The sequence below is a fragment of the Sardina pilchardus genome, chromosome 5 (assembly GCF_963854185.1).
Source record: "Sardina pilchardus chromosome 5, fSarPil1.1, whole genome shotgun sequence".
Classification (NCBI taxonomy): Eukaryota; Metazoa; Chordata; class Actinopteri; order Clupeiformes; family Clupeidae; genus Sardina; species Sardina pilchardus.
In genome coordinates this window covers 21,423,450-21,441,533 of record NC_084998.1, presented here as the reverse complement: position 1 = coordinate 21,441,533, position 18,084 = coordinate 21,423,450, and the positions used below count along the sequence as shown (strand labels likewise).

Here is an 18,084-nt window from a genome sequence, read left to right as displayed (position 1 = left end):
ATCCACATCTCTACCATGATCTTGATTCTTGTGGATTTGAACAGGGAGTTCAGGTTTAGAAGATGCGGTGCAATTTTGGCAAGTTGAATACTCATCATAAGACGTGACCTGGGACGGGCATGACATTTGTAGATACTTTCCGAACAGGCCCTGCCATATGAGTCTGGGAATTCAACTAATAAACTATATCATGTGTGAGTATGGCTATGTGAACCCCACAACGCAACCAATAATAGATTTGCATTTTGAGTGGATAGGCCTCGACAAGAAGCGGAATAGCATGAACGCCGAAATTGGTTCAGGTCCACGTTTAGCACGTTTCTTCTTCTTCGACATATGCAGGTCTCATGCAAATACCAGGGTAACATCTCAGTCGTGTCTGTCAAAATAAGAATTGCGTTTATAATGATGGCGTGTTCTAACTTGACATTTAACAGCAACCTACCTATTTAACTATCTGTAGCTTCAGAATACATGCATTTCGATGCGCTGTCTGCCGTCTATGTCCCAAAAATCCCCTAAAGCATCCATGAGCATGATATAACCATAAATAATTGTGCTATTAAATTGATTAGGTAACCAGTTCACCAAATATAACATAATTTGAAGGGTGATGCGCATATTAACCGCTGTATGGGTCAGTCGCTGAAGGCGAGACTACCTAGCAATGCATACTTCACTCACCGTCGGAGTAAATGGCCTCGCTTTTAATACAGCGGCTCAAGTTTCTTATCGAAGATCTATAGCGAAAATAAAGGATTTATCATATTAGCGTACTCTCAAAAGAGCTCCACACATTAGGTTACACCTCGCCATAAGTGGATTGGTTCCATGTTTGGAAACTGGATGGGCTGGGCGATACCCACACTTAGAAGACATGTCTGCCTTTTTCTCCCTATGCTAAAGTAGGCTATTTAGCCGTAGCCTGATTACCATCGACTTTCAAAGGCTCTGCGAGACTTTAGTCTGACCAACAGCCTGTGCTATCACGGTTTCTTGCCAGCGCTGGTTGACCCGCCTCCTTTAAGTGCCTCGATTTGCTACTGGTAGATGTCAGAAAGCGGATTGCCGAGTTTAAACCAATAACAACACTCTTTCCTCTGCCTTGAACACGCCTCTACCCAGAGCCGTTGGAGCTGCTCAAAGTTAATTGGTTCTCGACCAAAGGGGGCAGTTCCGCAGATTTCGGGAACTCAGAAATCCTTCTCAATGAGCAGTTGACCAGACCAGCAGCAAAGCCTGAAGGCGTTGCGTCACTGGGAGGGCGTGCCAGGCTAATTTAGCCGAGGATTTCGGTTTATTTGTTACATTATAAACAAGGTGTACCAATCTATATAGTGACACTTTGAGGGTAAACCTCAGGTTTACTGATAATGCTTCTCATTCATCTGTTTAATACCTCGACTTATACAAGTGAACAGATGACGTTTAATTTACTAAAAGAGTAAAAGTGATCGTTACATATGATGTTTGAAGACCCCTAAGAGAAGTTTGATGTTGCGCACGATGCCCTGGTGTCATTTTGAAACGCATCCTCCGTTTCGCTAGTTCACACAAAATATCAACCAATGGGACGGTGGGAGGGAATTCTGACCAATCGAAATGGGAAGCAAAGAAACCTACTGTGCTGTGCCTGAGCTGCCGGGAAAGACAGCCGGCAGCAAGTGAAACTCTAATCAATTCACAGAGTGACAACTTTTCCCGGACGAGCGTTGAGACTGTGCTCGAATTCCTTGGATTTCTCCAACGAAAAAAAAGGACAAACGCCAATAAATGATTTGGAAACTATTTTAGATCAAGGACGCAACTTATTTGGTTCTCATCCGTATTAACCAACTGGCTCTGCGGTGGACTTGCCAGCGACCCACCTGTCAGTGGATCAAGTTCGGTAGAATCAAAGAGGGAAGGGAGCGAGGATGGACCGAACCTCCAACCCGACCAGCCCGACTGGCACCAGTCAGACTCCGCAACCCTCCCAGCACGAACCTATCAACTTCGGTATTGATCAAATCCTCAGCGGGACCGACCAAGACAGCTCCCAACAGAACACTTTACGAAACAATCTTGAGTCTGGCACCACAACAAGTGGAGCTAGCTACCACTTGGGCAGTCCGAGCGGGGCTGGCGCGGCACCCTACACAACACTATCGGGATCTTTTCATGGTATTGCCTCCCCGTATGAAGACACAAGTTCCTACGGAGTCAACCTGACCCTTGCGCCCGGTGGAGTGATACGGGTCCCTGCGCATAGGCCTCTGGCTGCGGCAGTTCCACCACCCATGGCCAGCGCAGTGCCAGGACTGGGCAGCATCAGCTTCCCTTGGATGGATACCAGCCAGAGGTTTGCCAAGGAACGTTTTGCAGGTACAATATTCCTACGTGAGTTTTGTTTTTTAAACATGGAACTGTTTAGGAATACGTGTGAAATGTGGATATTCTATGGATCTATAAAGCCTTTGAAATATGTTCTGCAAGAACGCGTAATTTTGAGCATGATAACAAACTGTAAAAGGGACATAGTATTACATCATGTACGCTATATTCGTGTAGGCTGACCTACAATGGCTAAGATATGTTCAAAAGTAGCGTGATTGGATGCGAGGGAGCACATCTTAGGCTAAGTGATTCCTTATGTGGCCTAAAAAAATAAAGGTAGAAAAAATTAACTCACTGATATTGTTCATACTGTGGCCTGATTATTATTATTATTATTATTATTATTATTATCTTACTTTGCAAGATTTAGGGTTGTGCCATCACTTTATTTTTCAAGTAATTCTATGTATTTCTAATGAGGAAATATTTTTTTTACAAAGGTCTATAATATTCACTTGTTTACATAGGCTATAGGCTACAACTAGACCTATATATTTGCCGATATAAATAAATAAAATAAGATACTTATTATAATTTAAATCCTACAAAATCAAGTGTTTGACATTGGGTGATTTGGCTTACTGGTAGGTCTGTTAAGTGTGTTTGGTTTGTTTGTAGGCCTGCAGTTATATATATTTTTTATTACATACAATTATCTACATTTATATGTACATACAATATTGCCCTATATTAGCCTATTATGATCTGTGCACGTTTAGATCATTGTCATGAAACATTCAGTTACATTATTAAATATATTTCAAAACAAGATTGCGCGCGTAACTTGAATCGACATTTTCACTCCGTCAACATTTTCATTCTCTTCGTCAAAGGACTCCTTGAAGCTATATATTTCAATGACTGATGAAACTACTCACGCTGTAAAATTGCGGCATTGGAGACCTCTGTGCCCCATTCATAGGGCCAAAAATCACAGACTCGTGTTTAAAATGTGTGGGAAATTGGGACCTTGATTTAAAGAACCGTCTGTCTACTGTAACTCGATCTCGTTCAATTACTTCGACACGTCTGTTACAGCTCGTGTTGATAGTAATAACGTGTAAAAGTTGCCACCATGAAAGGGATTCATGGATTGGAAACATATCGGCTTGTGATACAGTGTCACAGGAGATACACAGACATTATAGCCCAAGTCATTACATTTGTCCATATTAGTTTAGTTTAGTTTATTGGTTTTGTTTGACAGGGACCATGCATAGAATAGCTTCTACACCAGGGTTAGTTAAATAGCTAATTTGCACCTGTAGTCCCTGGGCAGGATGTTCAAGCACAGTAAAAAACACTGACAGATGAAAAGACAATAGGATTAACATTACAAATAAAAGAAAAACTAAATGAAAAACAAAGGTGTTGAAGTCTTTGAATACATTTAAATCTATTAGAAAATACTGAGATATTCATTTAATTTATGCATTTACTGATTTAATTTCTAGAAAATCGAAAACCACCACTCTTTTGTTTAACTAGCTGTTGAGAGATAAAATTGTTGATGACTACATTGTACACAAGCGAGAGAATAGCAGTTCGAGTAAAAGCAGTATTCCATAGGCATATAGTATACCTAATCCTATTTCCTGACAAGTTAAGGCCTAGAACCAAACACAAATGTATCTTGAAGTGTCTTAAAATGTTGACCATGTCACATGAATGCTATTAGAAGTAGTTTGCTAGCCAGTCACATTGACGTGTGAATTCTGTAAGAAATAGTGATCTCATGGTGCGTAGACAACTTGGCCCACAATGGCCCACTGGAGAGGTCAGGCCTATCTGTTGAAATCCCTGATGTCACTTACTGCCGTCCCTCCCTCCGTTGGTCATGAAGAGCTGCCGAGCTGTCACATTTATCAGGAGGCTTTTTTTCCTCCAGCCAGTTGAAAATGCAATGCAGTTATAAAGGGGCATAAATATTTCAAGAGGGTTATTAATGGTTGCCTGTGGGCGCTTTCTTGGGTCCCAGCACTTTTGAGAGAGGAGTTTGACTTAATAAATAAGTCAGGAATACACACAATATTACTCATTAGTTACAACTTCGATAAACTTTGAATTCAGCTTCAAGGCTCTGGTTTAATCAAGCAATACTGCTGTGATATTGTCTCTAAACTGAGAAGAATTTGGCAACAGAAATAAGCTGAAATTGACCGCCCTGCCAGAGATTGTTCAGAGTATAATATGAGGGGTTTTTTTTCACTCAACTAAATGAAGTGTCCATGATGTGAAATGAAACTAAAATAAAATAATGATAAAATATTCATTTCTCATGACTTTTGACATGACTCACGACATTCCAATATAACATCTGTTCATTTCATGCTTAGTTTATTCAGTCAAATGTTACACATGCTTGTTGTATTTATTTATTGCGACTTCTATGGGCATTTATGTGAACAAGTTACTGAACTCCAGAGAATGTTACTGCAATTATTTGACAATTTGTTATTCTCTTTCTCTTTTGCTTTCGCTCTCTTACACACACACACACACACACACACACACACACACACACACACACACACACACACACACACACACGCACACACTTTAAAACACCACATACAACACATATTGCTCAATAGCTGCCCTCACACCTTTCACAGTGGCACGGCGTATAGGACACCCGTACCAGAACAGGACGCCACCGAAGCGGAAGAAGCCCAGGACGTCCTTCTCACGGGTGCAGATCTGTGAGCTGGAGAAACGCTTCCACAGACAGAAGTACCTGGCCAGTGCAGAACGGGCCGCTCTCGCCAAAGCCCTGAAGATGACCGACGCGCAGGTCAAGACCTGGTTCCAGAACAGAAGAACCAAGTGGAGGTGAGATTCAGTGTACTTATATGCATTATGTCCTTCTTCCTCGTTGTGTGTGTGTGTGGGTGTGTGTGTGCGTGTGTGTGTGTGTGTGTGTGTGTGTGTGTGTGTGCTTGGCTTGAGTTTGTCTTTAAGTAGAAGTGGTGATTGAGAAAAGCACTTCATGGTATGAAGTAAGTTGGTGTCTGGTATGGTGTGCGTGATCATGGTAAGGTGTCTGTGTGGGATTGGATGAGTGAAATGTAATGAACTGTAATGCAGATGTGTGAAAGCAGCTAACCAGAATACAAAAGGACTTGTTTTACTAAGGCACAAGTCTCTGAAGATAATGTTCCATCTGCGCCATCCAAATGAATGAATGACAGAACTTTAATCACTTTATTGATGTTTTACTTTTTTGTAAAAGTACTGGACCCATAATGAATACTTGTGCACAATCTACACTCAACATTATTGTTTAGACACAACAAGCAAGTGGTACTAAATGCATGTGTCAATAAAATATCCAGAGTGAGACACCACCATCATTATACATAACAAAAAATAATACTGTTTATTTCAAGACTATGGAGAAAGGATGAGGAGTGTGCTCTGCTGAAAACGCTATTATAGCTTAAAGAAAGATGGAATAGATGGAATTGGAGTCTATTCTTTTCATCCGCATGTTTTGTTGTTGTTGTTGAAAGATTGCATAGAGGAGATAATACAGTTGTGTTTGTCCACAAGTTAAATTACAAGTTTTGTTTCTAATTTAACACGAGAGTAAAACATATTATTCACGGAACAGACAACGTAGATGTATTTGCAGGTTAACTTTAAATCAACGTCACCACAGTTTCCCTGACTTCTCTGTTCATGAAATGTCAGGTTGGTAGGCCTGCAATTATTGATTAATCTAAGCTTCTTCTGTAACTTTAGGTTAAACAAACAAACAAAAAATCGATCTAGAGAAATATGTAAACAAATAGCTTGATCATCATGTCTTATAGTCCTTGAAGTCGCGCTAAAATATTAGAATAAAATGGGAATGAATAGGAAACGCAAATCAGCAAATCCATGAATCCATCAGCAAACTTCCGGTAGGCTACCCTTTGAGACCATCCTCGCGGACTGAGCAGACAGGCTGAGAGCGTGAATAATTCTCAACGGTGGCAAATAGATCAGAGAGTTTGTGTCATTCCGAGTAGACGGTTTGATGGCTGCCCAGATTAAACACTCCAACTAACTGATGAAATATTAACGGAGTGCTCGGCTAACCGTCTGACACAGTGCGTGTAAACTACAATGCGTTTTTAAATTAAAGTGAAGAATGTCTCCCCGTGAGTCGGGTCGGTAGACATATAACGTTATTTAGGAGAGCATAAACTACTGAGCGAGCCGTACATTTCGAGTGGTATCTCAACATAGTGCCATAGACGGTATACCATTGTAAAATTATAGAACTATTACAACGAATATGTCATGAACAATGTCATTCGATTTGCAATAATTTGTTATCTGCAGGTGACATCGCTCAATCCTCATACATCCGTTGGTTTAGGCCTAATACATTTCCACTACACTAAGTGCACAAGTTTACATTGGCCAGTGACATTCTCTCCTTCTGGGGGCATAGGCCTACACATTCTATCTCTGGAAATAAAATGAAATTCTATTACAACAGAGAAAATTGATTATGTAAAGTGAAGTAACAGTTCAAGTACAGGAAACTGACTTTACTTGCTGACAGTGAGTGTTAGCCATCATCACCAATACATATTGTTTTATGTAAATAGGGATGAAGTGGGTTTTTTTAGTCTACAGAAAGCAATGCTGACAGTTAATGTTCTCATTCTAACAACATGGTATAATTCACAATTTATAAGATGAGATAGTTATTATTCCTCCCTTTTAGAAATTGTTACTATAAGCAAGTGCATTTCATGTTTCCAATGCTCTTGCCAGGCACTGGACTGCATATATTGGACAGTTTTTTTTTGCAGACCTTGACATTTATATGTAATGAATGATCTTCAAAGCGAATTTGCATCCATTTAATATTGGCCTTTTCTAAGTCACTCAGTGTGGATTTCCCTGACCAACCCTTCTCCTTACTCCACATTTCTCCTCTCCCTCTCTGCTCCACCCTTCTCCTCTCTTCTCCGTGTTTCCCCCTGTCCCCTCTCCTCTCCATTGGCTTTGCCAGACGACAGACGGCGGAGGAGCGGGAGGCGGAGCGACAGCAGGCCAATCGGCTGATGATGCAGCTCCAGCACGAGGCCTTCCAGAAGTCCCTCAGCGACTCGATTCCGGCCGACCCGCTCTGCATCCACAACTCCTCCTTGTTCGCGCTCCAGAACCTGCAGCCGTGGGCCTCTGACGATGGCAACAAGCTTGGAACCGTCACCGGCCTGGTATGAGCAAAAAGGAACCCCAGGAATTCCGAGAAGGCCACTGGGGAGTTTTCTGAGCAACAGATGGACCATTACGTCAAATGGCTTGTGTTGCTAAAGGACCAACAGTTACCATGCCAAACCTTTTATTTTGACTGTTGATCAAATAAACTGGTTACTGAACAGCTGAATGGGGCACTTTGGGGAACTGGAATCCAAGACAGGATCTTCAAAAGACTCCTCGCTCATAGTGTTCAGTGAATCATGGATGTATTCTCTCCCAGATAACACGCACGCGCACACACACACACACACACACACACACACACACACACACACACACATAAGCACAAGCCCAGCGTGGATGCTGCCACAGAGACCTGTGGAGAGGACTAGTCCATGCGTGCTGGCTCCCACCCCCAGTGTGGCATATTGACCGACTGACAGATCGCAGACGCTCTGATCTGCTCGTCGACCCACCCATATGTGCACTACCTCCAAAGCTCTGCCCTAGTCCAAACAGAGCCCAGTACTGAGTAATGTAACAATATGGGGAAATAAAAAAAGAAAGAATGGTTATTTTTAAAGGAATATTTGTTTATAATATATGATGTGTCTCTCTTTTTTGGAAATTGGAACAAGAAACAGCCAAGAAGTCTCATCCTTGAAATATCTTTTATGAAATCAAGCAAGATCAAAACAATTTACCCATACCACACAACACTCATACACAGACGCACACATATCTATTTATCCATATCTGCATAATTTAACTCATGTTTGTTTTGCATCATGTGTGTGCATGTTGCAGACCTTACGTCTGAGAAACCAAACGCACATCAACCATTATTGACTAATCAATACCATAATAAACTCAAGGGCTTCAACTATCTGGATTAGAAGATGTCAAGAATGCACACAGAGTGACAACATACGAAGAAGGAGAATATGGCTACTGGTTGTGTTGCTGTTGAAATGAAATGTATGATTTGTGAGTATTTCACATATATCAACATTGCACTAGTGGCTAGGGCTCCTAATCAGTGCAGAAGAAATTAACACATGTAGGGGCTTCCACATGTAAACAGTAATAATAGGCCTAATTATGGAGATTATCATGTGTAAAATCCCTCCAGGTTTGCCATTGACTCGTGTAATTAAAAAGAGAATTATTGCATTCAAATCCATGTATTATAGTTTGTATTTGATAATTATGTAAATACTGTGATGAAACAGTAATAAAATGTTCTCGCGTTTTCTGTAAGAAACTCGAACTTCTGGCCCGTTTGCTTTGAATTATGTCGGCTACTTTCTTTGTTCTCTCTCCATATGCTTGTATGGTAGTGGCCAAGATAGACTATTTGCTCAGCTCTACCTTTTGGAGATGCTCAAGGGTCTTTTCGTTTAGTAAAACAAAGGCTTCCGTCATAGATCACAGCCTGAAAAACAACAAACCCACATTGGTTGTCTGAATGCAGATGATTATGCCTGCCGCAGCACGGAAGCACTTAGGTCTTCACGCAGACAGAGATCAGGGCAGTCCGCTGGGAGCGCAAAAATTGCCTTTATGCTCGGTGTTAGCCGTTCCCCACCCCGCCCCCCAATCTCTGAGTGCTGACTCCCAGGAATTGACCCGTCTCAAATGGGAGCGAAGAGGGACTGGCGAGCCCGCAGCGTCCATTATCAAGTGATTTAACCTGCCTCAGCTCTGAGCCGGGCTTTTATGGCCCTTGCCAGGTGAACACCCCACCACGCGCGCGTGCACACACACACGCACACACACACGCACGCACGCACGCACGCACGCACGCACACACACACACACACACACACACACACACACATTCCTCTGCATATTCTTACCGTGTTGTTATCGACTGCAATGGGCTCACGCAGTTTAGTTCACCAAACAGTCCCGATAGATGCAAAGAGATAGGGAAAACCCTTCCCTCGATGTCTGGAGGGAGACATTTAGTAGGGCAGTCATTAATAAGCACTCCCGTTCCTGCTAATTGATACAGGAAGTCTCATGACCTCTCGGACCTCGTTCAAGGGAGTGGTTGACGTCATCTTCTAACTCTTCTTGACAGTTTTCAGAAGTTAGGCTACACCGCCATCTCCTGTATAGTCGGTGAAATTGCACTGTACACTATCTTTCTTTGGCATAGTATTAACGGCAAAAATGCTCCTTGGCCAATGCCAATGGGGGTTGTGCTAAATGCTAATGCATATTTGATGGCAACGTAGAGTTACCTCATCTCTTTGTAAATTGCATTTTTAAAAACCAAGTCTAGGCTTACATCTCACGTCTGAGAACAGCAGAGTGAATCATGTAGGCTACCTTTGTTACATTACATGTTACATGTAATAATAAACATGATTAAATCTAGAAAGCTCTCCACAAAAGGTATATAAGTATATATACCTACTTTTTTTGACCTGTATCTGCATTCATCTCAATTCGTGAATTAGTGAACACACACAGCACACAGTGAAAACAAAGTGATGCTAAGCACACACTAACACAGAGCAGTGAACTGCCTGCCCAACAGCGGCGCTCGGGGAGCAGTGATCATCATTGTGAGTGTCTTTTATTTTCGGTTGCTTGCTCAAGGGCACTTCAGCCGTGGACTGGGCGGGAATTGAACCAGCAATCTTCCGGTTAGAAGCCCTAACCAGTAGGCCACAGCTGTCCCAGGTACATTTCCAGAATCACTCATTAGAATAAAACAGATAAAGTCCAGGGCACTGTTTGGGACACAGACTCACAGCAATTAAATCATGTACACATTCAAGATTCCCTGCATCCTTTGATTAGAATGTTTTCTTTCTTTCCTTTTTTCTCTGTAGTATGCTCTTTTAAACATTATTTTTCAAAGTATTTCAGAGTAAAAGGTTACTTACTTCATAGTAAATATGTATTTCAGATACTATAGGCCTACACTGAGATGCAAGAGCAGTCTCTGTGTGAAAAGTCTCCAAAAATATTGAACAACTCATAAATTGCTGTGGTCAACATGTAACAATGATACATTTTGATGCAGCTGTTGTGTGTAGATGGAAGGTTATAAGTGCAGCAAATGAAGACAGCTGAGTGTGTTTTCCTCTTGTAAGATTTATTCTTTGATAATCGTAGCTCTGCACAGCACATGACCAGAGACGCTGTTACACTGCCTTTGCCTGAAAGCCTCTCCATCACATGCTACCTGTACAGACACATATTTAGTGTATTTTTCAATGTCAGTCAGATTGTACTGCCCGCTGATTATCATCCAGCACAAAAAGGACATCTCTCTGTGTTGTGTAAACAGTTAGGTCTGTAAATAAAATCTTTATTCTGAATTTGTAAAATCTGAATAAAAGCTTTTATGTACACAAACGACAAATATACACTAAATCATTGACAGAGGTATATGCCACCCACATAATGTGAATGTCATACGTCTTGACGGTCACATACTGCCTTAGTGACAGTTATGAGATTAGGTCTGTAAAATATATTTCTGCTCTATTTCTCCGTACAACAGATGGACATAGTGGAGAAGATACAATGTTTACATATACTGTATAGAGAGTGTGGTGAAATAAGGTGGTTAAGATCACTTTTTTGTGTATTATAATCATATTCAAACTCACGCGCTTACACGCACACACGCACGCACACACACACACACACACACACACACACACACACACACACACACACACACACACACACACACACACACACACACACACAAACAAAACACACACACCTTTAGTACTCTTCCCCTATCCTGCATTTTTTTCTACACAATTTCCATGATACCATATTCCAATATTCCATAGCAATGCATATCCTCAACACAAAATCATGCAGTGTTGTGCTTGCAATCTGTTTTTAAAACAAATGTTTCAATGAGCCTAATCTGTCATATCTGTCTAACGATATGAGTCACATATATTTAGACAAGGCAGAAGATGTTGAGAAACAGATAGACAGACAGTCAGACAGAAAAATTAGCAGACAGGCAAACAACAAGACACAAGAACACACGACAACAATAACATCATGACACTCAATACATGCCATGAACACAGAATTTGGACAACCAGTAAACTATCAGCATGAGGCCAACTGCAAAATGTACACAATATCTTATTTACATAAATAAAATAATAAATACATATTTCATATTATTTAGAGGCTCAACCAAAGTCACAATCAGACAACTCAAAGGATGCCTCTTCATTTGAAAACATGCAAATTCGAGAGTGAGATGAAGGCCAAAATATTTTCCACTGCAGTTCTGTTTTCCACCAGAAGGGGAAGCGTCTGAGTCACAGTTTTGGTATCTGTCCAAGGGGAGGCGACAGTGTCCACAGAGACATAAGGAAATTGAGCTGGACAATTACCCAAACAGTGCCCGAGGACAAACTGAATTGTCATTTGGGTTGAGTCCAACCAAGTAGTGGCCATTCCAGGCCATTCTGGACCAATCTGACTTAGTATAAGACACAGGGGGGGGACATACTGGGTTCTACAAGGACTATGTCTCCTTCAAAAACAGAATCAAAAGAATTGTGAACACTATAAATTTCCCCTGGGAGACACTCAAGATGTAAGTTCATTTATCATTTATATGACGTATTGGCACTAAATAGCAAGCCCCATGCTCTCTCTCTGTCTCTCTTATTCTCTCTTACACACACACACACACACACACACACACACACACACACACACACACACACACACACACACACACACACACACACACACACACACACAAACACACACACACACACACACACACACACACAAAAGGTCTTCTCTGTGGGCACTTCTTTGCTCCTGTCAGGTCTATGGCCAGTTGCTTTCCATCTTTGTCCACTCCACCTGCCTCTATATTACATTCTCAAAGAGCTGCATCGACCTCATCATGGTTTCATCCTGAAGAACATCAGAAGAAGGAATTCACTTAATATCCACAAGATGTCAGTGTTTACATAAGTATGAACCTATGAACCACAATACATTGTGTAATATATTAGATTACATTAAATCAGATTAAACTTTATTGTCATTGTACAGAGAACAAGTAAAAAGACAACGAAATGCCGTTTGCGTCTAACCCGAAGAAAAAATCAAAGTGCAATGTGATATACAAGTATATTCAACAAAGGACAATAAAAAAGTATAATGCAATGTAGATAGTAGTATACAGTTGGTTTACAGAAGGTGGTTTAGAGTAATATGAATTAAATTGCAGTGTACTAGCAGCTGCCTTATACACACGCACGCACCCATCCACACATCCGCACCCACCCACACCCACACCCACACCCACCCAAACACACACACACACACACACACACACACAGGCTAAACACACACAGGGGTTCAAGGAAAACACCACCATCCTCACCTCTTGACATGCCAGGACAAACTCATCTAAAGTCACCACACCATCTTTGTTTTTGTCCATTTTCTGTTAATTCAAAGACATACTGTTATGGAGGCAATCACAACATGCTATTAAACATTGCTTGTGGAGCTTTCATCCACAACATTCAGTATTTATAACTAACATAGACTACCCTGCACTGACCTGAAAGAAAGCATCCACGTGTTGTTTGGGAACATCACCTTTCAATGCAGGGTAGGTATACTTCCCCATCATATCATAAATTGCTCTCACAATCTCAGTCATCTCCTGTGAAACAGAAAATACAGTCCCATTAAATGCACTGTACCGTGCATCACACAGTGCAAACATGAGAAGAGAGAAAGGGGCGCACACACACACACACACACACACACACACACACACACACACACACAGAACACACACATACACTCACACACACGCACGCTCACACGCACGCATGCACGCACACACACACACACACACACACACACACGCATGTTCACACACGCTCACACACACAAGCATGTGCACACACACACACGCACACACACACACACATACACACACACACACACACACACACACACACACACACACACACACACACACACACACACACACACACACACACACAACACACACACACACACACACACACACACACACACACACACACACACACACACACACACAAAAGACAGGAAAAAGAGGTAAATGCACAAACACAGCACATGTCTTTTACCTCTCTGCTAATGTAACCATCCCTATTGATGTCATATAAATGAAATGTCCATTCGAGTTTCTCTCGTGTTGAGCCGCGCAGCAGGAGGGATAGCCCCATCACAAAATCCTGACAGATGAGGAGAAAACAGAGGAAACAGAGGGTTTTACAGTGAATGCACTATAGAAGAACAGACTACAGTAGGGTTCAGACCAAAGATTCGAGACGAGACGAGCCGAGACGAGCTGCAACGTTCTGAAACTGCTACGTGCAACTGCGACTAAACATGTTGAATGCTTTGCGACGACTTGCAACTCCGTGCAACTTCTAATTCACACCGCTGCAACTCGGTCTCGTCGCTTCAGGAATCTTTGGTGTGAATTGGGCTTAAAAGGTAAGAGTTAAGAAGTCAGTGTTCTTTTTGGTCATTTGTGAGGTAACCTACCTCGAACTTGATGGAGCCATTCTTTGTTGAATCAAATGCATTGAATAGGTAATGGGCATATGTGCTTGCATCTGTTACAAGAGAGGAATCAGATGTAAATTAAGTACATCATTGATTAAACTAAACTTCCAACACAATTGTGTGAAGAAAATGGTTAAAAGTTGTACAGTTGGTCCAAGTTATTGTCCGTTAATGTACTTGTCATTGAAATGTGGCCCTCCAAGTTGTGTTACCATATCATAAATTTGGTTTACAAGGTAAATGACTCAGGTCATGGTCATGACTCAGTTTAAACTGTGGAGGCCATACTGAATAACATTTCCCTAAACTGGATGCCACCATGGTGTGTTATGAATACATATTTTCAATGTAATTTCATTTTATCACATTTACACCCCAACAATGTTGATGAATGTAATTGTATATAAACACGGATAAAATCATAGGGAAGCTACTATGATAAAATCATAGTAGCTTCTGCAGAACTGCAGAAATGTTTCATTGAATTTATTATAAGATTTATATTCTAATGTAATACCATTTGTGTTAACATAATTTTGTGTTTTTAGAAACATTGATGCTGGCTTAGAGGCATTAAATAAACACCACAATTAATGCCTTATGAAACTTTGTGAACTTTTTTTTTTACAATGGCAATTCAGTGTTACCCTCTGGAAAAATATAGATATGTGTACCTCCATGCGGAAAGAACTGTGCATAGATGTGTTTGAACGTCTCCTCATTCACGACTCCACTGGGACACTCCTGATGGGGAAGAGAGTCAAAGATCATTAATCTCAACCCTTACCCACTCCACCAGGGAGAACATCTGTCTGCCCTTTGCCTGTGAAATTCAATTAACAGCAACTGTCCATATGGGTCTCTGAGCGCTAATTAGATATACAAGGAAGTGGGCTTCAATACACCTGGCAACTCCATAGTTAACGTGGGTTAGTTATGGGTGTATATTCTGTCAATGCAAAATTATGTAATACATAATAATTAATGTTGCTGTTCTGTTTGCTATTCCCGAAAGCTTCGAGGCATTGGCTCTACCTAAAACCCTCTTACCCAACACGAGTCACCTAAAACACTACTGCACTCTTTGCTATGATGCACCATACTTGCTTGAACACCAGCTACCAGTGGGTGTATTGCATCAGAACCCTGTGTGTTTGTGTGTAGCGAGAGCAGCTTTCGCTGGCACTCGTGTTTGTGGCGTTTGTGTGTTTTTGACATGAAGTGTGTAATGCAGCGCGTAATCGTTCTCATTATGAAATATGACAGGCAGGATAGATCTCTGCTGCAGGGGCCAGCACGTCCAGATTAGCGGCAAGGGAGGTGAATTTGCAAGACTAAATGGGTATCTGCCTTTCACAGACAAAGATGAGCGAGCCAAATATAGAACATGGGGGACTTGCTTCAAAGTAGCTTTGAATGTGGGGATAGTGCTGTGGCAGTAAGGCGGGGGGGGGGGGGGGGGGGGGGCTTGGAGGCTTGGAGTTAACTTGTGAAACCAAATGGAAAGCAGAGCAGTGGCGAGCCAGCCAGGAGTGGGCACCTGGACGAGTTAGCAAACAGATGGATGTACAAAAGCAGGTCTGTGCATGGGCAATGCTCACGTTTTTGAAGCCCCTGTAGAGGACCTGCAGCTCTCGCTTGGTGAAGTTGGTCTGAGCCTCCAATTGCTCGAGTCCCTCTGGCCGATGGCAGACCATAGTCATCTCCAGCTCATCATCAATCTTATCTGTGGACACAAGCCATCTAGGTCAGCCCTTAGGACACACATCTACCTTTCCCCACGAAAATACAGTGTATCACTCCTCATATGGAGGTGGTTATACATGTGAATTTGCCTCTCATACTCATTCATTTCTAATCAGTTTTATCAGAACAGAAATCTAATAGCAACTCTCAGGGTGGTAACCTCTATCTACTGCTGAGAAATGCAATTTAATTCCAGCAGCAGGAGATATATTATAGAAATACATAATAGGAACGAGATGAAAAAATACTGGACAGCATGAAAGTGGAATGAAATACAAATCTGATGCATATGTTCTCTCAGACACATTTAATAACTATGTCTTAAATTATTATTATAATTGAAATGTTTGATTTATGTTTAATTAAATAATTATATGTAATAGTTCTAGTGTCTACAGTGTTTCCCAGCTCTGAAATAGAAAACTGATGACTAGATCCTTGAGATGCAATGGGTGTTGCATGGATGAACTGAACACAAGAATTTCGAAGCATCCCCTGTTGTCCATGCTTCTCCATTGACATAAAAAAAATGACTTTAAAAAGCAGACATCTCTTGAGACACCTCTTGCCACAGGTCCCTGACATTTACTCACAGATGCTCACCAGTCTGGCAACTACTCGGCCATAGAAAGATCCTCTGAACATTTAATCGGAACAGCTGCCCAACTGGCCAGCAGTTACACGGTCATGTAAATTGCAATTATGCAAGAGAATATTCAAATGAAGTGATCTATGGGGAAATCTAATAAGAGACGACAGGGAAGGGCAGTCAGATAGGACATATGATGACTGTGACCTTTAAACCTTGCCAAACGGCAGAACAAAAACAGGGCTCTCTGGTCTATATGTGATTTTAGACTCTACCAAGACCTTAATAAACCTCACTGAACACTCATTCTAAGAGAGTAATAGTATGACAGAGGAAAATGGAAAATTTCATTTTAAAAAAGAAAAATAAATATAATATGCTTAAATCAGATATCATTATGGAACCCCTGAAAGTTCAAATAAAACAAATTGTATGTACATTTTGAGACCACATTATGAAAATGTAATTCTGAATTGCGCGCCTTCTGTATAACTTACTTTAAAATACACATTTAATAAATTGTGAATGTGATGTAATAAATTGAACATGTTTGAAGTTGTGATGTGTGCAAAGATCACAAATCTTGTGCATAATACTGTCTTTCTCATATTAGAAACCCATTAGACATTAACCAAACAAAGCAAGATTATGCAGAAACTACCGCTGTTACTTCACAACAAGGCGTATGGGTTGAGAAGGAACACATTAAAAGTTCCAATGGGTACTGTTCACCAATGGATCAGATATGGATATATTGAAATAGCCTATGGCTTGACGACAGGCTACTACAGGTAAGCCTAAATATGGGAAACTGAAGCAAGTAGTGTCATTCTAAAGCTTCCCTCTTTAAGAACCATATCTTGCCAGCATTAATATAGCATAAATAATATGGTACTATAAAGCACTTCATTGTGAGGGAAAATGTAGCAATATGAGAAAATATCACACACTATAGACTTCGAGAGCACAATTTCAGTCATGTCGAGCTCACATTAAACTTTTCTACTTTATCATTTTGAGGGCACATTAAAGGAAAACGTGCATCCAAATTTTAATACCCAGAAAAATATTCTCTCATCTGACCACTCATGGGCTCCAATTTTCTGTGAAGTTGATGTAAATAGAAATGTGTACACACACACACACACACACACACACACACACACACACACACACAGAAACACACACAGAAAGAGACACACACACACAGTGATCTGTCAGCTGTCAGCCCTGCAGAAAAGATGGGACATAAGTGGGACAGATACTCAGGCATGAAGGATGAGTGAATTTGGCTGAGCAGATGAGAAAACGTGTAGAAGTGCAGCCCAGAGGGAGCCCATCATCCCTCACCACAGACAGACCAACCGACAGACAGACAGACAGACAGACAGACAGACAGACAGACAGACAGACAGACCCCGTGCCACGGAGCTGATCTGAGTTCAGCTCTTTCCCATCAGCAGCAGCCATGCAGACCAGCCTCGGCCTATTTCAGTCACGCAGCACAGCTCGCCACGCCAAGCCACGCCACGCCACACCACACACCACATGTCACACCTGATGGGCCGGGGACAAGC

General features: G+C 41.5%; 2 protein-coding genes across 4 annotated transcripts in view; one reads left to right on the top strand and one right to left on the bottom strand.

The window, feature by feature from the left end:
• Positions 1-1,916: 1,916 nt before the first annotated feature.
• On the top strand, positions 1,917-7,848 carry tlx3b (T cell leukemia homeobox 3b). The gene is made up of 3 exons (XM_062535673.1): positions 1,917-2,364; positions 4,971-5,208; positions 7,388-7,848. Exons 1-3 carry the CDS (start codon positions 1,917-1,919, stop codon positions 7,599-7,601), a joined length of 900 nt encoding a protein of 299 aa, XP_062391657.1. The 3' UTR covers positions 7,602-7,848.
• A 2,833-nt stretch (positions 7,849-10,681) lies between these two features.
• The window catches only part of LOC134079577 (Kv channel-interacting protein 1-like), a 41,110-nt gene continuing 33,707 nt past the window's right edge, over positions 10,682-18,084 (bottom strand). For all 3 annotated transcript variants that reach the window (XM_062535669.1, XM_062535672.1, XM_062535671.1), the window contains exons 2-8: positions 15,774-15,898; positions 14,847-14,916; positions 14,152-14,222; positions 13,728-13,835; positions 13,166-13,270; positions 12,983-13,045; positions 10,682-12,507 (exon numbers count right to left, since the gene is read on the bottom strand). In XM_062535669.1, the coding sequence (XP_062391653.1) occupies positions 12,460-12,507; positions 12,983-13,045; positions 13,166-13,270; positions 13,728-13,835; positions 14,152-14,222; positions 14,847-14,916; positions 15,774-15,898 (590 nt within the window). In that variant the 3' untranslated portion in view covers positions 10,682-12,459. The remainder of the gene's footprint in view (positions 12,508-12,982; positions 13,046-13,165; positions 13,271-13,727; positions 13,836-14,151; positions 14,223-14,846; positions 14,917-15,773; positions 15,899-18,084) is intronic.